At 30.7% G+C, this 24,369-nt stretch overlaps 1 protein-coding gene across 1 annotated transcript; it reads right to left on the bottom strand.

Annotated features, from left to right (window-relative positions):
- Positions 1 to 6,041: 6,041 nt before the first annotated feature.
- Positions 6,042 to 23,925, bottom strand: LOC139526261 (acid-sensing ion channel 2-like). Its single transcript, XM_071321393.1, has 9 exons — positions 23,794 to 23,925; positions 23,169 to 23,260; positions 21,773 to 21,936; positions 20,786 to 20,863; positions 19,053 to 19,158; positions 14,634 to 14,697; positions 13,007 to 13,117; positions 9,973 to 10,048; positions 6,042 to 8,410 (listed from the first exon to the last, which is right to left on the bottom strand). The coding sequence occupies exons 1-9, from the start codon at positions 23,901 to 23,903 to the stop codon at positions 8,006 to 8,008; spliced, it is 1,206 nt and encodes a 401-aa protein (XP_071177494.1). The 5' UTR covers positions 23,904 to 23,925; the 3' UTR covers positions 6,042 to 8,005.
- Positions 23,926 to 24,369: the final 444 nt, after the last annotated feature.

Raw genomic sequence — 24,369 nt, 5'->3', positions numbered from 1 at the left:
ACGAAATTATCAAATTTTCTGTCACAAAAAAAGTAATATGAAAACGCCTCGCCACCCTCATTTAAATCCTCAATTGAATATTTAATGTTAAAGCTTTTCCCCCATTAAATTTTAGGATATAAATGATTAAGATAAATTGTATATGAGTTTTTGTCTAGGAGTAAATTGAGTAAAAATGACATATACTTTGGTAGCTATAGATATGGACTCTATAATTTTCAACCATACTTTGTCCAGATCACTGTTAAGATACAGACAGCGTGTTTTGTTGTTGTCTATAATTAGAATATCCTTCATGATAATGAAGTTTAGATTTATTTTGTGGTAACATAAACTTGTCAGTTTTTCGTTGATTATAGCACTGTTTCTACTTTATTTATGTGAACTGAAGTAACTGCGCATATATGCTGGTCTTAAACAAAGAGAATACATAGCCAAATTTAGTTTTAGTAAATAAATCACACAAACGGAAAACTACTGTCATGACAATGCTTTGATCTAATTTGGAATTAATGAATATGACCTTCATTATTAAAATGAGTTTGACAACTTTCATTTGATAAGAGCATCTGTAAATGAATTGACGTAATGGCTGAAGGATATATTCTTATTCGTGACAACATATAATTGTAATCTTGTACAGTTTTGATAAATCATACCAATTGTTGTGTTTGTCTTTTTACAACATGCATCGCATTAACTGTCTTATTTAGTGCTGATTGCTTGTGCTTTTGTAAAACTATTTTGTATTTTTGTCTTTCATTTTTGCTAGATTAAATGTGATTTGTCTATATGCCTTTTTTATGTTTCTTTGATACATGTATGATGTTGCTGTGTAATTAAACATCCCGTAATTGTGTTTTGTACCAATGTAGATTTGTGTATGTTTGTCTTATATTGTGCTTCTTTGTTACATAGTTGTCTGTTTTTATAATTATTACGATTTTTACATAAGGTTGACTGCTGTACCCCTAATTTTGACATTTGTACTATACTGTATGTTTGTTTTGATCACACATCGTTGACAATTTAATGGAATTTGATGCAACTGTCAAATAAGTGAAGATTAAGCTAGCTTTAAAACCAGGTTTCATGCACCAATTTTCTACATAAATAATGCCTGTATCAAGTCAAGAATATAACATTTGTTTTCCATTTGTATTAGCTTTTGATTTTGCCATTTGCCATCTTTTCTTTTTAAATTTTCAACGGAGTTCATTATTTTTGTAGTTTTACTTCTTTTTTCCATGTAATTTCTTAAAAATATACAAACAACAAATGGCAAAAAAACACAACAATATCTAACAAAAACTGCTACCACACAAATTAATATTACAGATAATGATTAAACAATAAATATCATTGTCGAAATCATAGAATTGAATAATGGTGCCACTGATTTGCCTGTATTTTGTACAAGCAACACGCTATTTAGATTCAATGTGTGTTCATCATGTTCATTTCAAGTGACACTTTGAAGTATAAAAATTGTTAGATAAACTCATATACTTGATGAACTTAGGGTTCCTTCAAACTAGCTACTTTTGACTATACTGTATATACAGTTTTGTAGTTCAAAACGATAATTTACATCTAATATCAATTTCTTAAACCCCATCACCCTTACTAATCCAAAACTAAATCAAATCCAGAGATGAAAGGAAAACATGTATATCGAAAAACAAATCTTCGTTTCCATATATAGCATGAATAAAAGAGGAGCTTCAATACTGTTCTTAATTGACAGCACGTAAAACATTGATGTCAAACCTAAAGTAAATGATTCCTTTTCTGCTTTTAACCACTTTACAACTTTTAAAATATGAAGTGAGGCTCATAATTTTAAAGGATGTAGTGTATATCCAGTTATTGTCAAGCTTATTGAGTTATACATGTTTGCTATACCATTACAAAATCGTGTGTAATTCGGACAAAGACATCTGATCAAAAGATTAAAACCCAAAATACCAAAATCTAATGAAAATTCAAAGCTGAAAGTACATTATCAAAATGCTAATTAAAAGCTCAAACATATCAAACGAATGAAAAACAACGGTTATATCTCTTACTTGGTACAGGCATTTCATAATGTTAATAAATATCGACTAAAGAGCTTAACTAAAAATAAAAAAAAGACTGAATAAGGTGTTTACAAATGTTATGTGAATATTTGTTATATGAAAAATTTGCATTTTTCACAAAAACTAAATACATGACTGATTTTCAAATCACTAATGTGTTAATGTGCTAATTGTTTCGAATTAGAGATATCTTTTATAGGCACAATACATAGTTAGTGTGACCAGTTATTATCCTGGTATATATGTCTGAGGAGTTTTATAGAGAGATAATATTCTCCAGTTTGTACAAAAATAAAATAACACACCATATGATGTATGTAAATTGAGAATGCTATCTCAATACTTACGATAATTGAATAAAAAATTATAAAAAACGAAACAAAAAATACTGAATAAATAGCCTTTCCCATTATATCTTTTAATCTATTATAGTTTTTTTCATATTCATTGTATTATTGATGAGTTCATTGTCGATTACTTATCATTCAGTGGCAAGTATGTAGGTTGCACTTTGTAAATACAGCTGTTTCTTAAAACACACCTCTTTTGGGGAGATCTTGAATATTCATAGAAAATTAATTTTGTTTACATACTGGATCCCAGTTATGCTCTCTGGGTTCCATCTCACAGAGACATAACTTGGGAATGTTACCAGTAAATATACATGTGCATATTATTTACTTTAAAATCTTTGGTAACCTTTCATTCGAGGTAGGGGTAGTTAAGAAAATTATTGTTAGTTTAAACTCTGAGAAGTTCGGGGCATATACACGTTTGAAATATGCCGCACAGCCCTATATTTTGACCTTTGCAAAAAATTGTGGTGCATATGAACTTTCAATTCTAGGATTAGATTTCTTTCAAAACTTCATAGTAAACGTGATACAGTTTTAGCCGTAAAAGGAGTTCCTATGGGAAATTGTATTGTAAATATTTACAGAAATGCAACCTGTAATGAATGTTCAGGACGATGTGTTGCATTGTGTATCGATATATTATCATTAAATCACATACATTACGTATATCAACAGTTCCATTTTTTAATCCATCAACTGCAGCTTGGTTTCTTTTTATTATGTTTATCAAATGGCTCGCTAGTTCGACATCATCTTTATATTCTTCTATCTTTCTATGGCTTAGTGGATTCAAGTCGCAAAATGATATGGATGGAAAATAAGGATCTGCATTGAGAGTTGACACCTTTCTATTTATCTTGTAACTACAATGACAGAAGTAAATTTAAAGTTTCTTGATTAAGATTATAACACCATTTTAACTGATGTACCCTTATATTTGAAAGTTTTACCTATGATGTTGTTGTTTTTTCACACATCATTGTAAATATAATGGAATTTGTTGCAACTGCAATACAAGTAAGAGGTTTAGCTAGCATGATACGTAAAATGGTATTATAATCTTAATCAAGAAACTTTAAATTTGTTTCTTTCGTTGTAGTTACAAGATAAATAGAAAGGTGTCAATCCATTATTTCTCAGAAGACCATACCTGTACGAAGTCAGCAATAGAACTATTGTTAACTATTCATGTGATGTGTTGTAGCTTTGTATTTTGCCTTGGATTAGGAAGATTTGATTTTGAATTTTCATCTGAGTTCAGTATTTTTGTAATTTGAATTTCTATTTACCTTTAAATCAGACTTTTTGAAAAAAAGAACCAACTTATAACTGATGATTTTATCTGTTTGGTTTTTATCCTCGATCAGAGGCGATAACACGATTAAGAGATCAATGTAAATTTAGGTATCATTAATATATCAGCAAAAAATTCTCTGAGATCAAACATTTCAAGGTTAAAAGAAAACCTGAGAAAATTGAAGAAGTAAGATAATATATTTAAATAAAAATAAACAAAAAAATGTTTGTTTTTAGTATTTATGAATGATTATAATTATCTTAAAAAAAAATGGAAATGTTTGCAACTTCTCCGACATCCCTGCCTTCATGTACATGTTTGTTTACTTCCGCTAAATACGTACGTTTGAATGTACGATTGGCATGCATTACTGCACACTAACTTACTGAACACTGCAGGCTATTCACATGCAAAGACCTTTCAATTTTCATTTTCTATATATTCTATCTGTACGTCAAATGTTGTTGTGTTTTGTGTCACAAATTACCAAAAAAAAACCCACTGTAACATAACTCATTTCAATTTAGGGGTTATATCCCCGTGTAGTATTGCTCTTATTTTTGAAAAATCTCTGAAACAGTAAACGTTATTATTTTGTTTTGTTTTCTTATCTATTTGTTTTATTCTCATGACATTTCAGTCGAATGTGACATGATCGATTCCGTGACATGCTAATGAATGTCTTTTGACTTTTTGCTTTTGAATCAGTGAAATTAAATCACATTGCTTCCTATTAAGCGTCAGTCGTAAAGACAACAACTGCACTGATCTTTGAACTCAGAAGTTCAAAACGAAGATGTTTACTGTATCAATATTCCTTGTAAATTAGAAAAGTTAATGGTAGTTTTTTTTAAATGTAAGTAACGACAAAACTCCATTGATTAAATTTGGAGAGAATTACTCGAGTTATATAGAGTACAAGTTTTAGTTTAGCTGATTGAAAGTAAAATGCCTAAACCATACATTACATATTGCTAGGTAGTATGAGTTTGGATCCACGACGACCCAGATTGCGATTTTAAGGTCAGCTCAAATTGGCACAAAGACTGTAGCTTGTAATTGTTTGTACTTTGACCATTCTTTTGGAATGCTATACATCAACAATATTACTCTCCTTGTGTATCGGAAATATGTGATTGCAGAATAAAGTTGATTTTCAGGGAGAGTTCTTAAAAGTCATTTATTCAAGAGAGATTATTTGATAAAAAGAACCGCTACTGGAGAGGTTCTGTCATATCTTTTGGGAAATTAATAGATACGATAAGGAATTATCAGAGTTCTTGGAGTGAAAGAGATACATGTTTTAAAAAACATTCTAAAACATACAATCGTAAACAAATTTTATTACCAAATTTGACCTTTTAAACTTTGATCAAAATTAGCTAGACAATTCAAATTTGTCGAAAAGAGTAAAAACTATGAATTAAATGCTTAACATTTTAAAAAACTCTACATAATTTTTTTACATATGGTCTAGATAGTCAAAAGGGGTAATGTGGTACATGTATATGGCACGTAAAACTCCAACTCAGGACACTTATGCCATTCTTATAACTTTTATAATGAAATAGAAACATATCCCTTGTTGCTTTCATCCTTCCGTGCTCAAGTGCTTTTCAATGATATTGCTTCTATTAATCTTGTACTGGACAAATTTTATAATATATTTATTACAATGAACTAGAAAAACTAGCTTTCAGTAAGTGCTATTACTCTCAGAACGGTACTTTGTTTCATTGTCGTTATTTTGATTGATTTTGTTATTCGGGCCAATTTTTTTAGTCACGCCATTTCCAACTGTTTTTACTATTTGTTCTTATGTTTTGCTATTACACAACTTCAGGAGTTAGGAGAAGGATTGACAGCTTACAGACATGTTAACTTTGCTACATTATATATATGGCTATACCAAATCAGGATCCTGTTATTCAATGATTTTTAGTGATTGCTGTATGTTACATTTGTTCTTCGTCTATATTGTTTTGTCATGGATGTTAAGTTTAAATTGGTTGATATTATGAATTAGCATGTGAGAGCTTTTAAAAAGACAAAACGGTTTGGATTTTGCTAATTCTTGAATGCCGTACGGTGATCATTTGGTCTCAGTTGGATAGTTGTAAAATTGACAATTACAACACATATCCTTATTCTATAATTAAGACACACCTTAAAAACTTAATGTTACAAATGAAATGTCTAAAATGACTCCAGATATATTAAAATGATTCAACTCAAACAAACGTTGTTTTATATATTTTTTTAATTTGAACTGAAATAATGTGTTTATTGTAATAGACATTTTTATTCAAATCTCTATGTATCAATTCATTATAGTTAAATATAGTTAAAAAAAAACCTAAGCGTGTCCATTTGTTAATATGTCAATTTAGAGATGGATCTTTGATAGGTAAAAAGTAGTATTGAAACTAATTTGCTGTACCTCTATTCTAAACGCACTGACTACTACATCTACAATATACATGTAAAATGATGCCTCTTGTGTATTTTATTTGCTCAATACAGGCGATTATATTGATAATGTTCTGACATAGTTATTATTGAAAGTAAACTGAATAACAAATACTTTGTTTATTAAAAAAAGTATAACAAAGATGAATTTACAAAAATACCGAACTCCAACGTAAATACTAAAGGGGGGAGTTTGTGAAACCTGACAAAATCAAAAGTTAGAATATATCACCCAAAGGCACGAATGGGAAAACAACCGATATATTTCTGACTTGGTACAGCCTATCTACGAAGAAAATTCTTTGTTAAATTGGTTTTATACCTAGCTAAACCTCTCACCTGCACGACAGGTGCTTACAGTTCCGTTATATCAATAGGATGAGCAACCTTAACTGACATAATTTGTTTACATGACAATCTTAAAAGATTTTTATTTTTATTTTGATGTCATAGCTGTTAGAAACAATAAGATTACACTATGATTAAGCACCAAACAAACTTGGCATAATTTCATAGTTAACAGTTTAATTTATATGAGACAATAAGGAATCAAAATACAATTAATTAGTGTTCAATATGAATAATCACAATATAAAAAAGAAGATGTGGTATGATTGCCAATGAGACAACTCTCCACAAGAGACCAAATGACACCGAAATTAACAACTATAGGTCACCGTACGGCCTTCAAAAATGAGTAAAGCCCATACCACACAGTCAGCTATAAAAAGCTCCAAAATGACAATGTAAAACAATTCAAACGAGAAATCTAACGGCCTAATTTATGTACAAAAAATGAACGAAAATCAAATATGTAACACATTAACAAACGACAACCACTAAATTACAGGCTCCTGACTTGGGATAGGCACATACATACAGATGGTAACATATTGTAATATTACATCAATTTACTTTTATTAGATATTCTCCCTGGATAACTAATATATCAGGGATACTTAGTGCAATGATGTACACTAAGTAAATTGTTAACAGCAATAGAGTGCAATAAAATATATTACTCACGTTAAAAGAAAAAAGAATGTGGCGGGGTTAAACATGTTAGCGGAATCCCAACCCTCCCCTAACCTGGTACAGTGGTGTAACAGTATAACATAAGAACGAACTATAAAAATCAGTAGAAAGAGGCTTAACTCTTCAGATGGATAAAAATACAAATACTACAAATACAAGTGGACGTGGCCGGGTACTTGAACATCCGCACAACAAAAAGACACTAAATACAGATCTGAGAGTACTCGCAGTTACTGACAGCTAGTTCAAAGTCACTAACAACTAATAAAAAAAATCATGCATCTAGACTAAATACATATTTTGAAAAGTTGATGAAAGATACCTGGCCTATACATTGGTAAACCATACACCATTTATTAAATTGATTTTTAACGATAGTAAATCTTTCCATTTGCGTTTAAAAAGTATAAACATCAAAGTCAATCATTTTTAAATCGACTATCCAACTTCACCGTTCTAACACGTATGATTTCTAAAATTTAAAGTTACTGAAAGATTAAGGTACATATCTATTCACAGTCTATCATAGTTCTTAACTACATAATCACAATATACAATGTCATACATAATGATTCATACTTTTTACATCACAGACAAAAATCTAGACACCAAACAAAACTTCACGTGGACTCATGTCAAAACAATTAAAAAACTATATGTAAAACAATATCTTAAAATATCAATACGTTGTGTATGGTTACTTAACAGTGTAAACTGCATTTCTATATAATTAATATAATTATATATAAAGAGTGTGGATACTTTCATTACAATACATGATCTGGAAATACATTATACTGTTTTGGTAGTGCATTTTCAACAATGGAGATCTCACTGTAATTAGCATTCTCATCATTTTCTCGCTTTTGTTGCTCGGCAGTTAGCATGTTGATGCTTTTTAGGATTTTATTTAAACCATCGTTAAATTCAGTTCTTCCTTCTTGTTTCTCCTCATTCATACCGTTAAAACCTTTGATTATTTGATTTAAACCATCGTTCAGTTTGTCTTCAGCTTCACCTCTTTTATGATCAGTAGAAAGCAACCGGACACTTCGCTTTTTAATGAATCGTAGAATAAGAATTCCAAGTTCTAGAACTTCACCCAAGCTAATTACAGACATGCCAACCCACAGTCCTAGAGATCCTCCAATATCAGACCAAAAGTTTTCAATCTGTAAAACATCATAACAAATATTCTTTCAATTTTAAATTGTTTATGTTTTCATATTTTAACAGATACATCTTTACGCGTAGAAATTGCATCTCATTTATAAGGTTATTGGCAATAAACTGTTTCATGTTAACTAAAGTAATTAAAAAGTTTAATTATATGAAAAGCGAAAAAACGTCAATTCCTATCATCGGTGTCGAAAAAGAACTTAAATACTTTTGTAGTTGATATAATTGATTTGACAATTTTTAGGGAGCACTCCACAGTTAAGTGTGGAGTTTCGCAATTTGGTCTTTCAAATATGAAAGCTAGTGTGCAATGCAATCTATTTTTTGGATAGCTGAAAATCAAAATAGTTTTCTCAGTGGTTTTATATGAACTTCAAGATTATGTGATGTATGCATTATGGGATGTTTCCGTATTTTTATATCCATACCTGACATTGGTCTAGAAATTAATGTAATGTTTTTTTGTCTTTTTGTCTCAAGAATTTTGAATTTTGATAATACGTTAAAATGAGGCGAAAGACAAATGTCTTTTTTAAGCCCAAACTAGAAGCATCACGTTTTAGTCTATGCGTCCGTCTATCCGTCCGTCTCTCTCGCTTCAGGTTAAAGTTTTTGGTTGAGTCAAGTTACATTTTTTTGGTCGAGGTATTTTTCCTGACGTTACATTTGAACTAATCATTTGACAGTTTATGCTAGACTAGATATCTCTAGAAGGTATTTAAATAGTAGTTTGAAACAAACTGGGTGCAGATATGTGACATTTCAATGCTACTTTTTTGCAAATTTGTACGGTAAATAAATGCAGAATGCTACCATGGATACACAAACAATTTCATATTTCACCATTTTATTTTCAGAAAATCAAATAAATGGAAGATACTGATACATACACAGACACATGTATGACATTAATAGATAACTTAACATATTAGAAAGCCAGGAATTGTAGATGATTAAACTTTTCTTTAATTTCAATAACGCTTTTAAACTGTGGAGTGCTATCTGAACATTAAAAGAAATATAAGAAATCCTTTAACAACTATTTTATGGATCCTAATGAAGTGTACCGATCTGTGTCCATCGCAATCCAAATGTTGTGTGTCATGCAAACCTCTTAAATTTAGGGGTTAAATTACGCTAGGTTATACTTTAGATCAGATTAAAGACTTATTTTACTCTTCTATATTATCGATTTTAAAATAAAAACAAAACACAATAGACACTTATGCTAACTCTTGTCTTATTTTCCATTCATATAGCAGAATGGAATGATAGAACTAGCAAACCATGCAATTAAAAGTTTAGAATTTATTTTAATGGAACCTTGCAATTATTCTTCACAAATTTTGAAAACAAACATTTTCAATTATACAGCAGTAATAATTTAAATAAAAACATATCATACATAAATGTATTTACTATAACGGTCTTATTTAAGTATCATGGACCAATCTTTGAACTATTCCATATGAAACCTTATTTAACTATTGTTAAAAATGCGAGTCTCAATTTGTTAAATCAATTGACAGAACTAGAGTTTTAATATAATATATACCGTATATGCAAGTTCCTCTTCCGTTACCTCTTCTTGTAGGGAGGAAAAGTATATGTTGACAAACAATAAGCTTTCCCTGTTTAAAAGTAAAAAAAAGTACATGTATAGCTAGGAAAGTCTTGTTTTCCTCATTTGTATTACGTCATATGAACATTAAAATTACTCATGATAACTTGAACAAAAGTAGTCATATGCAATTATTAACTGGCTTTGATAAATCAATATTTCAAACTTCAGCAATGGCAATGGACATTAAATATGAGAAGATCAAGCATTATCAACAAATATCGAAAACCTTTAAATTGGTTTCAATCAATAAACAGGAGTTGAAACGCACTACGTTCGTTATGCAACCCTTTTGGGATAAAGACGACAATTGTACAATTGTAATAGACATAAAATAGTTTATTTGCTTCTGGATACCATTCGGCATATTTTATAAAAAGCGAAAAAAAAAGGTAAAACAAATTAGTTCTATCAAAATTTCAGTTTTTTAACCCTGTATTTTATCATTGCCGATGTGCAATTGAAAAATCGTCTAAAAGAGATAACTCACAATGCTTTTCAGCATAAAAATGGTAGCATACACTATAAATGTATTACTTTGGGATACCACACTGTGTATTTTGTTATAGTGAACAAAAAGGTAAAATATGCTACATAGAGGTACACGTGATAAGTATACTGACGTTTCTTATTGACAACATATATGTTAAATTTGGAGGTAGTCTTTTTACCAAATTGTCGGCATTCCTATAAGAACGAACTGTGTGCCTCTCCTTGGCGGCCCCATCTTATTTTATACGAGTCGGAGTTCCTTTAGACAATTGTCAAAAACAAGAAGATCAAAGTAGCATAATCCTTTAAATTACATTTGAATATGTTGATGTTTTTCTTTCCATTAACAATTCACACTTTTCTAATTGGATTCCAATAATATATCCCCCAGAACTAGAAATTAAAGAAAAATCAGACATAGATTTTGCCGCAGCCTCCTTTTCAGACTTATACCTCGATTTAGACATACGCGGTCATCTATTTACCAGAAACTTTGATAAAAAATAAAATCACAAAATTACTGAACTCCGAGGAAAATTCAAAAAGTCCACAATTAAATGCTAAAATCAAAAGCTCAAACACATCAAATGAATGAATGACTATTGTCATATTTAGAAATATATATCCCATATATTGGTAAGTTGGTAATCGAGACGATTTAAATTTTGAAATTATCATATCCCCCCCATCTTAATAGCAATATACCAAATGCACCTGCGTAGGGTATATATATTTTCTAACTAATCGTTATTTAAGAGCTTGAAGCTACTTCTCATACTTTGTAAAACATCACCAATGTCTCAGTAGAAAGTTGATGCACCAAGGGTATACCAAAGAACGTCTCGTTTTTTTTTTTTGTAAAAAGGTTCATCGGACGGTACCAAGACCTTATTGATAAGTATTCCGTATCAACATCACAAATAAAATAAGATTATGGATACAGATGTTGTTTATCGTTTTAATAACATGTTATACAGGTTACAGTATACTTTTATTAGTCGTTATAAATATTGTTTTTACTGTTTAATCTGTGTTGGTAATACCCATTTGACGTGGTTCTGTGTAGCAATGTCATTTGTCTATATGCCTTTTTGTGTTTCTTTGTTACATATAAGGTGGCTTTGTATTTCGTCATTGTATTATTGTGCTATGGTACATTTTTGTAGTCTTGTATTTTATGTTGGCTGATGAGCTTTGTCTATATGCCTTTTTGTTTATTTGTTACATATTTGTTTAGTGTAATAGTGGTTTAGATTACAACACAAATGTTGACTGCTATTTTTGACATTTTTACCTTCAACAATGTTCAATGTATTATGTCTGTTTGTTTCGTTCACACATCGTTGTCAATTTTATAGAATTTTATGCGACTGACATAAAAGTGAGAGGCTTAGCATTATAAAACCAGGTTAATGATACAATGTCTGTTCTAAGTCAGAGTATTACAATTGGTATCCATTTATTTCATGTGTTTGAGCTTTTTATTTTGGTATTTGATTAGGGACTTTCCGTTTTGAATATTCCTCAGAGTTCGGTATTTTTATTATTATATTTTTTTCCCTACCTACTAGATATAAGAAGATGTGGTATGAGTGAAAATAAGACAACTCTCCATCCTAGTTACAATGTGTATAATGTAAACCATTATAATTCAAAGTGCGGCCTTCAACACGAAGCATTGGCTCACACCAATTGCTTTCAAGGGCCAAACTGGCTAACGTAAAACAAAGCAAGATTGATTTTTATTTGGAAAGAATAAGTCAACAAAATGGTACTTTCATTATTTCAGTTTTCAATATTGACATTCTTATTATTTTAACAATTGAATATGCAAAACACATGGCTTGCGTAAATAATCTCAAGATAAGGTCGAAAAATATTCGCAAACATTCGGATTGAAATAATACATCAGCGATGTTTTGAGCTTATTTTTAAGACATGCATTGACCAATTATTGAGAAAAAGTACTCAAACTAACGTTTTATAAATAAAATGAAAAGATTCACCAGCCCTCTGATGTGACAGCAAAATTACCACTTGAATCGCAAAAATATCACTTCCAAGTAGAAATAATATTCAACAAGTGAAAATCAGGTATTCTTCGTTTGATTGTAACTACAAGGTTACAATACAATGATATTTCCCATCTTGCGTCTTACTGTCATAAAGTTTACGAAGACATTCGTTTAGAATATGTCTATCAAACCTTTCCTTGCTGCATATTTGTTATTTGTTTGTTTTTATGTATTAAACCATGCAACTGTTTTTTCCTTTTGCCGGGGTTGAGATTATTGTTACAGTCCTCAAAATCTTTTTAAATTTATTGCATTTTTGAATTTTTGGTTCTTAATTTCTATCTGCCGAAGTAACATTTAAAACAAATATCTTACCCACTGAAGCATGTATTCGAGGAAAAGGTAATAACCAATCATATCACAGGATTGTCACTGCATAAGAAATAAAAAAATATATTTACCTTAAGTCCTGGTATGCCACACCTCTTTGTTTGAGAATTGCATCCAACACTCCTACATAACTTCTTCCTGGCCATGTTGTCATGGAACGAAATGTTTCATATTTTATTTCGCTGTAGAAAAAATCGGATATTCGTATTAAAGATAAACTTTTTGTAATAGTACATCTGTCCAAGAAACGTAATTTAGGTTGACGTACCCTTATCTATAAAATTGATTTAAATTGCACATAAATGGTATTTCGAAGAATTGTTACATTGGATCTATTTATAGTTTTACATATATATTGTAGATGTTTGTCTATAATTACAGACAATATTTCAGTTTACATATATTTGACAGTATGGTTAGATTGTTCATACTTGATTGTTGTTTGAGTTACTGTTTTTCCTTCTATGATTTATTTACATTTGTGTAGAGACACTTCATAGTTGTAGGGACAAATGGGATGAAAATTTAGCGTATGTTTGTTTATTTCTGGTAAAAGATTTTAATGTTATTCATAAACTAAAATCAATGATGAAAGGACAATAAAACAGTATGCAATAAAAAAGAAACTAAATATCTTAACAAATGCATGCATGTAAAACTCCAAAAACGTAGATAACAAATTGGAGGAGAATGACCTGAAGGGGATGTAGATCTTTTGTTGCACCCGTTAAGACAGCATGATTTGTAGCTTTTAATAAAGATCAAGAGGTAAGTCTACATTCTACGTCGGAGTGGTAGTTATAGCTTCTTGTATCAAGTTGCCTGTTGAACAATATAGTATTACAAGCCCTTACGCCCTTTACTGACAATGAAGGTTATAAGGGAGGAAACATTTCAGACATTCTTTTCGTATGTTTTTACAAAAAGCACTGTCTGGATTACATTTTCATTTAACCTTTACCGTTACTATTTGGAAAACGTTTTTGTTTATGCAGACATACATTCAACTAGAGAATCACTGATATACTTAGATGAGGGGCTCCGATCTCGTCCAAGAATAACGGAAAGAACACAGTTTGATTTTTTTTTACTAAATTATCAATTTAATCTCGCTGCACGTTCGTTTACCCCAAAAATGTCACAAGGTAGGTCGTATTAAAGTACTTGTATTTAATTATCCTAACAGATTAATTTTCCACAACGTTTGTGTTGATGGCATATGTTTAATTATACCAGTTAGAATTAGATATAACTAATTGACTTATTGAAATGTGATCTAGTTCGTAACATATTTGTATAGACACTATTCATTTAAACTTGAAAATTTTAGTTTAGGGTTCAACTTATGATATAATTCTTCATGTATTTAATTAGAAGACGTGTTTAATCCAGAGACACAGAAACTAACATGAATAACATTTGGTTCTCAATTTTGAGGGGGTATGTCATTCACTGCGGGATGTCAACGTTGGTCATTCGCATAATAAGGTTAGTAGTCTTGAGGTGGTAAAAAATAATGAATGAAAATGATCAGCATAATAAGATAAGGTCTTAAGTGGTTTACATATTTAATTACAAACATCATGGATAACTACAGCATTCAATGTTTCACCAGGAAAAATTATCGAATTAATTTTTCATTTATTACTGGCAAAAATAAAAGTGTTTTCTTTTTTAATAATAAAGTTAATATCATACTTGCAAGGCTCTTTGCAACTGCAGTTGTCGCTACTTTTTTCAGCTTGTGCCATACATTGAAGCTCTAAAATATATAAAAGACATGTTTTATTTTCGTGTTTTACTGAAAGCTAAAATAATTACCATAAACAACAAACGTGAAATTTATGTTTAGCAAAGGAATCAGTCTCTGTCAAAATACCGCGATTGCTAAACGGACATAAATAGGTAATCATGCTGAAAATAAACTTTAGAATGGAAATGAGGAATGTGCCAAAGAGACCAAAATCCCGACCAAAGATCAGATAACAGCCGAAGTCCACCAATGGGTTTAAATGCAGCGAGAAAATCCCACACCTGGAGGCGTGCTTCAGCTGGCCCCTAAAAAAATGTATACTAGTTCAGTGATAATGGTCGTCATATATAAACTCCGAATTATATAAAAGAAACTTGAATTGGATATAGATCAAACACCTTATTTACAGTTTCATTCATCACTGAATTATTGTATTTATAATCAAATACCTAAAAAGAAGACATTATAAGTTTCAGATATCATATATTGATTTAAAAGAGAACCAGGGTAATAAACAAACCCTTAGGAGAACATGTAAACTCCACATGCACCGAACACATAACATTTCATTAGTTTTATTGATGAATTTTGCTTAAAGTTTTAATTACTATTCGGGTGATATCTTTGTTGATGAACTGTAAGTCCTCGATGGTCTCATCAACCAAGTAGCTCTACGACATTTGTATAAGGTTTTGGATTTCAATATTGTATTTGTATAAGGTTTTGAATTTCAATGTAATTTTTGATCCATTATCTGTGTAGGAGTTCTATCTGTCGAAAGCATCTGGTGCGTTAAAATTAGAAGTGTTTAATAATTTACCTTGCGTTTAAGTCATGCAGTTTTATATAGTGATTTGTGAACCGAACTTCCTATTTCATACGGGTTTTTCATCATTGTTATAGACGTTTTTTTGGTTCAAAGACGAGTTATCATTTGTCAAAGATAAAAATCTAATATAAAAAAGAAGATGTAGTATGATTGCCAATGAGACAACTGTCCACAAGAGACCAAAAATGACAAAGATATTAACAACTATAGGTCACCGTACGGCCTTCAACAATGAGCAAAGCCCATACTGCATAGTCAGCTATAAAAGGCCCCGATAAGACAATGTAAAATAACTCAAACGAGAAAACTAACGGCCTTATTTATATAAAAAAAAATGAACGAAAATCAAATATGTTACAACTAACAACTAACAAACGACAACCACTGAATTACAGACTTCTGACTTGGACAGGCACATACTTAAATAATGTGGCGGGGTTAAACATGTTAGCGGGATCCCAACCCTCCCCTAACCTGGGACAGTGGTATAACAGTACAGCATAAGAACGAACTATAAAAATCAGTTGAAAAAGGTTTAACTCATCAGATGGACAAAAATACAAGTGGACGTGGCCGGGTACGTGTACATCCCAATAAAAAAAAAGACACTAGGAACAGATCTGAGAGTACTCGCAGTTATCTGACTGCTAGTTCAAAGCCACTAACAACTAATAAAACAAATAATACATCTAAGACTAAACTACCAATCCGTACACATCCAACATCCAATGGATTCAATGTTAAGACGTCATAAACAGCCAGAGAAAAACATGACCTAAGTTTGTTTTAAGAGAGGTCAAGATATGACCTAAACCTTCTTGATTCTTTTGCAATCTAAGACATTTCAAGGTCATTGATACATATCAGTTGTAAGCACTCATTAAAAGGATTGTTATTGAGTCATCGACAAACAAACATTTAATTACAAAATAAGACGGGAATAGTTTAGATTTACGATGTCAATTTGTTGATCGACTAAATATTGATACAAAATGTGTTTTCTTTAATTTCTGAATTTAAAATCTTTAATATTTTTAAAACTTTGTACTAAGCAGCGAATATCATTCAGATGCTGTTTTGACGTTTGACATTTGACCTGCATGCAGTTCAGTAAGGACATTAAAATAACAAGAGTGAACAGTTTGTACTCTAACTTTAGAAGAGTTGTCTGGACAGTATTGAATAGTTATTAAATGTACCAGGGTTATGATTTAGTACGTCAGACGCGCGTTTAATCTACATAAGACTCATCGGTGACGCTCATATCAAAATATTTATAAAGCCAAACAAAAACAAAGTTGAAGAGCATTGAGGATCCAAAATTCCCAAAAGTTGTGCCAAATACGGCTAAGGTAATATATGCCTGGGATAAGAAAAATCCTTATTTCTCGAACAAAAAATCAAACTTTTGTATATTGATATTCATGTCAACACCGAAGTGTAGACTACTGGGTTGGTGATACCCTAGGGGAATGTATTGCAGGCTATAGATATGTATGAAATTTTGGTGGAATACTGTATTTGACTTATTTAACATTTGGTTCGGGTTTTTTTCGGTTGAAAATAGTTATAAAAATCATACCTCTGAAAGATTTACAAAAACCTATCACGAGTATGTTGACTAGAAGGGTGAAAGGTACCAGAGGGACAGTCACTCTCATAGATCGAAAATAAAATGACATTGTCATGGATAAAAAATCAAAAGACAAACAGACAAATAATATTACACAATATAGAAAACATTAAGAATACAACTACGTCGATACTGTAGTATAAAATATCCATTGACGCATATGTAATTTTCAAACCCAGATCAAATCAAACAGAAGTATGCAGCTGGACAGAAAAGCTAGCAGTTGATGTATACGAACATTTTGACGAATTTTATAGGTTGTTAGACAAAAGTCAATAAGTTTTTAGAACGACTACATTTGTTTAGAAATACAAATTTTGTTCAAAACGTGACAAAGTAAAACGCAGCATTTTCATAAGTTAATAATAAAAACATGTTACAAAAATTTTAGTTGCAAATCGGTTTTCAACTTGACAAGATGCCACGGTTTTCCCCATAAACTTTTCGACTATTAATACACTTGCAATGATGTACATTGATATTAACTTCTAGACCCTCCAAGTCTTTAAATGTCAATTTTTAACATACCGCTGCACTTCTACTAAAACATATCGATAATATGTTCAAACATCAAACGGGAGATATTAAAACTCTAAGGGGTTACTATTTCAAAAGGTTTTGGTGATTCAGTAGCTTTTAACCTGTCATTGAAATGAATCGAAATACAATGCAATAGTTTTTCCTTGCTTGTACTATTTTGTTATCTTTGATTTTAAAGTGCTATAGACATACAATCTTAAATCTGGAAGTGTGTGAAGGTTTACGACAATCAAAAAAGGGCCACGTATTTATAGTTTGTGACAACAAATACTAACGGTATATAGAATAATGATTTGAAACTTGTAATGGCTTACATTTATGAACGGACGATTGAAATGTTACTAAACTTTGTGCTAATTTTGTAGTTATTTAACACGACAGAAACAGCTTTTTAAGGTGGTATGGGTGTCTTCGTCCATCTTGGATCGTAAAAAACAGAGAACCAAAGGTCTAGATTTTCCATCAAGTTAGCAAATTTGATGCAGGAATGCAGATATTTAATGTGAATTTTCATTTATCAGAACTAATTTATAAGAATATAACTTATAAATATTAATATTTTTGCAAATGTTAACTATTTTTTTTTTTTTTTTTTTTTTTTTTTAAATTGGCATTTTAAGGGGAGGTAACTCTAAAACAGTGCATTTTCTGAAGGATTCTACATGGAATTTTCCTATTTTGTATTTTAGCCGGAAAAAACGTACGGTGACCCTTTCTTTTCTTTTGATATTCTCAAAGCAGTGTCTGAAAGCTATCTTTTCCTGTAGTATTTAACAATTTTATCATTTTTAATCACAAAATGGTGTTTTTTCCTGTATAATCCATACAAAATGTGTCATATTGTCCCGTCCTGTAGCTTGAGAAAATGCGCGGTGACCTATCATTTTTATTATATTTTTCGACATATATCAATAGATACTACGTTTTGGCAAAGTATGAACAAATTCTATCATTTTTATTTTAGATTCCCATACCACCTTAACTGCATCATTTCAGATTATATTACAATTAGAAAGATGCTCCCCACAGCAGTTGATAATAAATCCAATACATTTAATGGATGATCTTAAATTATCAACTATTCGGTGCAGACAGAATTATAACAATTCTATTTATGACAATGTTTCATATAATGAATGATGTCAATTGTTTCACTTTAGATGACAATTCCTAAGCTGTCACAAACACACATTGATGTCAAATATTCCCGTGACTTATGAATAAAGGTTGATACCTTATTGTCAATACACGAATACAGCTTTCATTAAACTCATCCTAGATACCAGTCTTGAAATTTTGTATATGCCCCAAATGCGCAAAAGTGACAAAGATTTATGTAAGATATATATTTACTTAATATACCTTCAGCGTCATCACAAATCCACAGTCCTAAACTAACATCTGATAAAGTAGGCGAACAATTGCAATTCTTTTCTATAATTTTTTCTATACATAGTTCAAAGCATGCCTAAAAGAAAAATTGATTCCTAATATTAATTATAGAACGATATTGTAAAAACTTAGGTTATTAGCGACACAGAAATACCACATCAATTTATTGTTCTGCTATTCAGTAAAATAGAAATAAAACAAAAACATCTTTATAGACAAAAGGGTAAAGCTTTATTTTGTCCTTTTGTCCCTTTTTTTAGACACTGACAGGTTCTGCTATTCAATGTAATAAAAATAAAACAAACACATTTTTAGAGACAAAAGGGAAAAGCTTTATTTTGTCCTTTTGTCCGTTCTTTATTCGAGACACCAACACGTCTTTTTTAGACGAATTGCGAAATACACGCGTTGCCTACAAATTACAAGCCTAGTTTCCTTAATGAGATCAACTACAAACCGTATGGGACGGGTATATCTGAATTATAAAAAAGAACCAAAATGTATCATGTCACGATAGAAAATTGATATTACATTTTTGTAACATCAAATAATTTCATTTAAATACAAAATCACATACCGGAAAAGGGTCATCCTCCTACTACCTTTTTTTTGCTTACATAGTCTCACACCAATTTAGCTCAACCAAAAGTAAATATGAACTAGCAAACCCGAGGCCCAAAAGAGATTATATTTATCATACCAAATCACATGCCCTACTAACTAAATCAGTAGCGATGTTAATATATTTCCCCCCTGTGACATTCTAAATCAATATTAGCGCGTTCTCGAAATACTCTTTTGTAAATAACGCAAGAACTTTAGATATAGAAAAGTTACAGAGATAGTGATCACGTACAAATATAATTATTGATTATAAAAGTTGATAATAAACAATTAGAAAACAGCATACAAGAAGAATGTGGCATGTTCATTGTCTTGACTAATTACTTTTCTGGAAATACAACAATGTTTGGGTTATTTAATGTTATGAATGTCATAAAGCAAACTCAGTTTCAAATGAAGTCTTTTGAATACAGTGCGTAACAAATTTCAATAACATTATCTAAAAATTTTGAAATTCACATGTTTTAAGTTATATGTTAAATATTTGATTAAGAGGTCTATAAAACCAGTTTTAACATAACATTTTCTTGGTAAATGACCGTACCAAGTCCGGAATTTCATAGTTGTTTTTCAAACTTTCCACATTGGTGTATTGAAGTTAAAATTTTTGTCAGTTCTTTATAGAATTCACCATTTTTGAATTCATCTTGGAGTTCGAATTCTTGTTTTTTCTTCTTTGAAGAAGACAAAGAATTATTGGTGTTCTGTGAAAAATATAACAGTTGTGGCCTTTATGACCATAATGCTAAATTTATTCATTCTTTGTGTCTTTAAATTTAATATGTACATCGAGATAATTCGTTATGAACTACACCAAACCTTTTGTGTCTAATGTCTCTTAAAATGTCTGTCACGACGATCCTTTTTATGGAGTTCTGATTAGTATTTCCTTCATTGTCCAGAAAACTGCTTTATGACTGTACATTTCGTATTGCATTACGCTACGTGTTTTACAGTACCTCTATTACAGACAAAACCGCTTACACATCTATGGAAGCAAAACGATAAAAATAACTCGTTATTACCTAGTATTTTTGATTGTTGGTGTGTTTAATCAACAAGTTGTATTTTGTTTTTACCTGAATGTTTGTAAATTCACCGCTGTCATCACATAAATCTGTATTACCAAATACCTCCTTTTTCCTCAACATTCTCTTCTACCAAACGACAAATGAAAATGAAATGCAACGTGGCTAATCAGTGACATCGTTAGCAAAATTAGTGAAATAGAAATAATATAAAACCCATTTTTGAAATTTACACCTATAACGTCTGTTTGTTTTCTTACACATCATTATCAATATATTGGCATTTTATTCGACATTTTGGTTATTTTACATTTCGCTTTTGATTTGTTTTTCGAGCATAACACTTTATTATCGATAAATAATGCACTTCGATCTTACTCTTACTATTTTTACCGTTGTTCTACGTTATTATATAGCTGCACTGTGATGTATACATTTCAATTAATAAAGCCTACGTTGGCGTGCTTTTTCCATTGCATACATTTCTCTTAAGGTTGGTGTTGTCATGTTATCATTATACGATGTATTTTTAATGTCTTGTTGGTGTAAGAAGTTGTGTTGTTCGTCAACATACAAACTGACAATTAGCAGTACTCGTCATCAATTCACATCTTTGATTAAAATAAAGATACTGATTACAACATTTTTGTAATTGAATACTGGTTTTTGAAGACGTCACAAACATATTGCGAATTAATTTAATTCTGAAAAAAACGATATTCTAAAATTTCTTAGGCAAAAAAGTTTCACATTCATTTAATTCATTAAAACATGTTTAGGTTGATATAAGAAGATGTGGTGTGAGTGCCAATGAAACAACTCTCAATCCAAATAACAATTTATAAAACAAAACCATTATAGGTCTTTGTACGGCCTTCAACACGGAGCCTTGGCCCCCACCGAACAACAAGCTATAAGGGACCTACATTAGGGCATGTTTTTTCTGTTATTTCGTAATGCTATTCTATATGAGGCATCAACATACTTCGTCAAAAATAAAACATCATGTATATGATATATCAAATGTAAGCAACATACCTGAAACAATGAAATATCTGTTTTAAATCCTGGTGATACTGAGAACCCATTGCTTTGTAAATATGGTCTGTAGCCATTTTCATGTATCGACAGAACGACACCTGGGTCATCAGCGACGTATGGTATGTAATCACTCTGATTCACATTCAGAAATAGTTGGAATGCTTTTAGGAAAAATGGTAAATAATTAAGTTTCATAACATATACACCTTCGACGTAAAAGTATAACATGAATTACGTTTTGAGTGTACAAGGTCAACCATAATGCATCTAACTAATGCATTTCTGCTATGGCGACCTACGTGATATGCATGCCGAGTATGTGAATTGCGGTACATCCATATGATACCAGGTTTCATTTCTACTGTATTTAGCAGCTATAGGTGATATCTAGATCTGGCTCAAATACTCTTGTGTTTATGTGAATCACAGATTGTAAGTTGAACAGTAGAAATGATATTATTTCCCATATAAAATTTATAGTCCTGTTTTAAATCAGGAATTTTTTTAATAAAATATTATTTTTCTATTTGTCATGTTTATATATTATATCTTATGTATTTGAAATTGTCTGTACCAAGTCAGGATTAATACAGTTGATTTTCATAAGTTCCGTTTATATGGTCAGTTTTTATGAACTTTCCCTTCTCAAATTTGCAATAGATTTAAATAGGTTCGTTATACGTTTTTTTAACCTCATTTGCATTATGACGTAACTTGTTTAATTACGTAAGACCACTGTTGCTGTAAATGTAAGGTGCAATCGTGAAAATAGTGTACTATTAGAATATGTCTTTTGTGACACAACATTAGTACAAGTATTCCAAAGTCATAAATACAATATAGTAGTATGATAATGCGCTATGATTCTTATATTATTTACATATTTACAAATAGGTAAAAATTGGATTGGTCCGTTAGTTTTTTCCCCTTGGTTTTCACTTCGATTAGTCATGTTTCCGAAACTATTTTCGTATCCTTCATTTTGATCTCTTTATGTGCAATACAGATGCATGGATAACGGGATTAAAAGGGTTTAAGCAAGTCGATAATTTCGTTTCTGATACCCTTTTAAGATCTTTCAAATATCAATAATATATCAGGAAAATGTAATTTTGATGCATATGATGTTTTGTGTTTGTTTTTTATTTAGATTCTTTGCATTATACAATAGTAGATTATAGAACGAAAATTGTTAATCAAAATTGCAAATGATTTAATCACCCCAGTTAAAAATGTGTTTGATCCTACATAATTTAATAAATATTTATATTGAAGGTTATTTGAACAGAAACTTCCAGTCGTAATTTACACTATGATGATGTATTTTATTGGAAACAGTGTCAGTAGAAGGATGTGAATATAATCTTATTTTATCTCGACGTGCCATACTTACCAAATAACTGTCCAACGTGCTTTGTTACTAACGGTTTTCGAGGAAACCTATAGCATTGGCCATAATACGGATCGAAAAATGGCATAAAAGAGCTACAATAAGAAATAGACATACATGTATATGTTTTTTTCTTAAACATTGGAATTAACGTAGATATACATTTGAATGGAGATTGAATTGAAGTACATGTATATCATGTATACGACAACGATGCTGATTAAATTTAAGATACGGAAATTAATGAGATGTTGAATTTTTCAAAGTACAAACTAAAACAATTCGAAAAATAGACTTGACTGTATAACAACTACGTTGAACACATATTCTGATCGATCTTGATGACATCCTTACCTGTTTCTCAGATATGGGGTACAGTTTGATGTGTAAATAGCGGTATATGGACTCCACCCTTAGTATGTTCACCTTCGACATGGGGTCAGATAAGGTCTATGTAGTAGCATTTAAAAGGGCCTCTACCTTGCTTTTATGTGTGTTTTGCTTTGCATGATTTTGTATTTTGAATAAAATTTTTCAAGTAAAAGTAACGCTATCAAAAGCAAAGGTAAGGTGTTACAACCATAATCAATATTTGTTGTTATGAAAAACATATTATGTATACTTTTACCTTTCATTACACAATTCACCCTCATATTTGCAACTTAAAACGAACTCCTTAAAGTCCGGAGATAACTTCCGCACGGCTTTCTTCGTGATGTTGATATCAAAATAATTCATTTCTCTCCGGAACTGTTGTTCAATTTCTACAAATGCAATAAAAAAATTAGTTATTACGCGGCAACCAGCAATTATTATTTTGTTTATATTATGAACATTACATTTATTGTCAGAACAACAATATACTCTGTCAAAGTGAGAAAATTAAGGTTTTGTATTGTCTTCTTTTAAATTGTTTATTTCGCATTTCTTCTAATAAGATATAGTGAAGTGCTTGTCCTGAAATGATCCTTTTTGGTTTTGATTACAATTTCGCGTTGAAAAGTAAATTCAGTGATAAATATCCAAGTCTCAAAAGGGAGTATAACAATAAAACTGTGACTTGGATTGAGAGTTGTCTCATTGGCATTCATACCATATCTTCTTATATCTATAGAAAGTTGATCGTAGTTGAATGTGGTTTTATTCTAGGTGTTTCCTTAAGCTTGTCATATTGCTCTTCGAGTGTTTCGTTTCTTACACACTC

The sequence above is a fragment of the Mytilus edulis genome, chromosome 6 (genome assembly GCF_963676685.1).
Source record: "Mytilus edulis chromosome 6, xbMytEdul2.2, whole genome shotgun sequence".
NCBI classification, from domain to species: Eukaryota; Metazoa; Mollusca; class Bivalvia; order Mytilida; family Mytilidae; genus Mytilus; species Mytilus edulis.
This window is presented reverse-complemented; position numbering and strand designations above follow the sequence as displayed.

Coding starts and splice junctions, on each gene's coding strand:
- LOC139526261 (XM_071321393.1), bottom strand. CDS start 23,903: ATGAATTATTTTGATATCAACATCACGAAGAAAGCCGTGCGGAAGTTA. Junction 14,698..19,052: donor GATTTGTGATGACGCTGAAG/GTATATTAAGTA, acceptor TATATATTTTAG/AGCTTCAATGTATGGCACAA. Junction 13,118..14,633: donor AGTTGCAAAGAGCCTTGCAA/GTATGATATTAA, acceptor TTTTTTCTACAG/CGAAATAAAATATGAAACAT.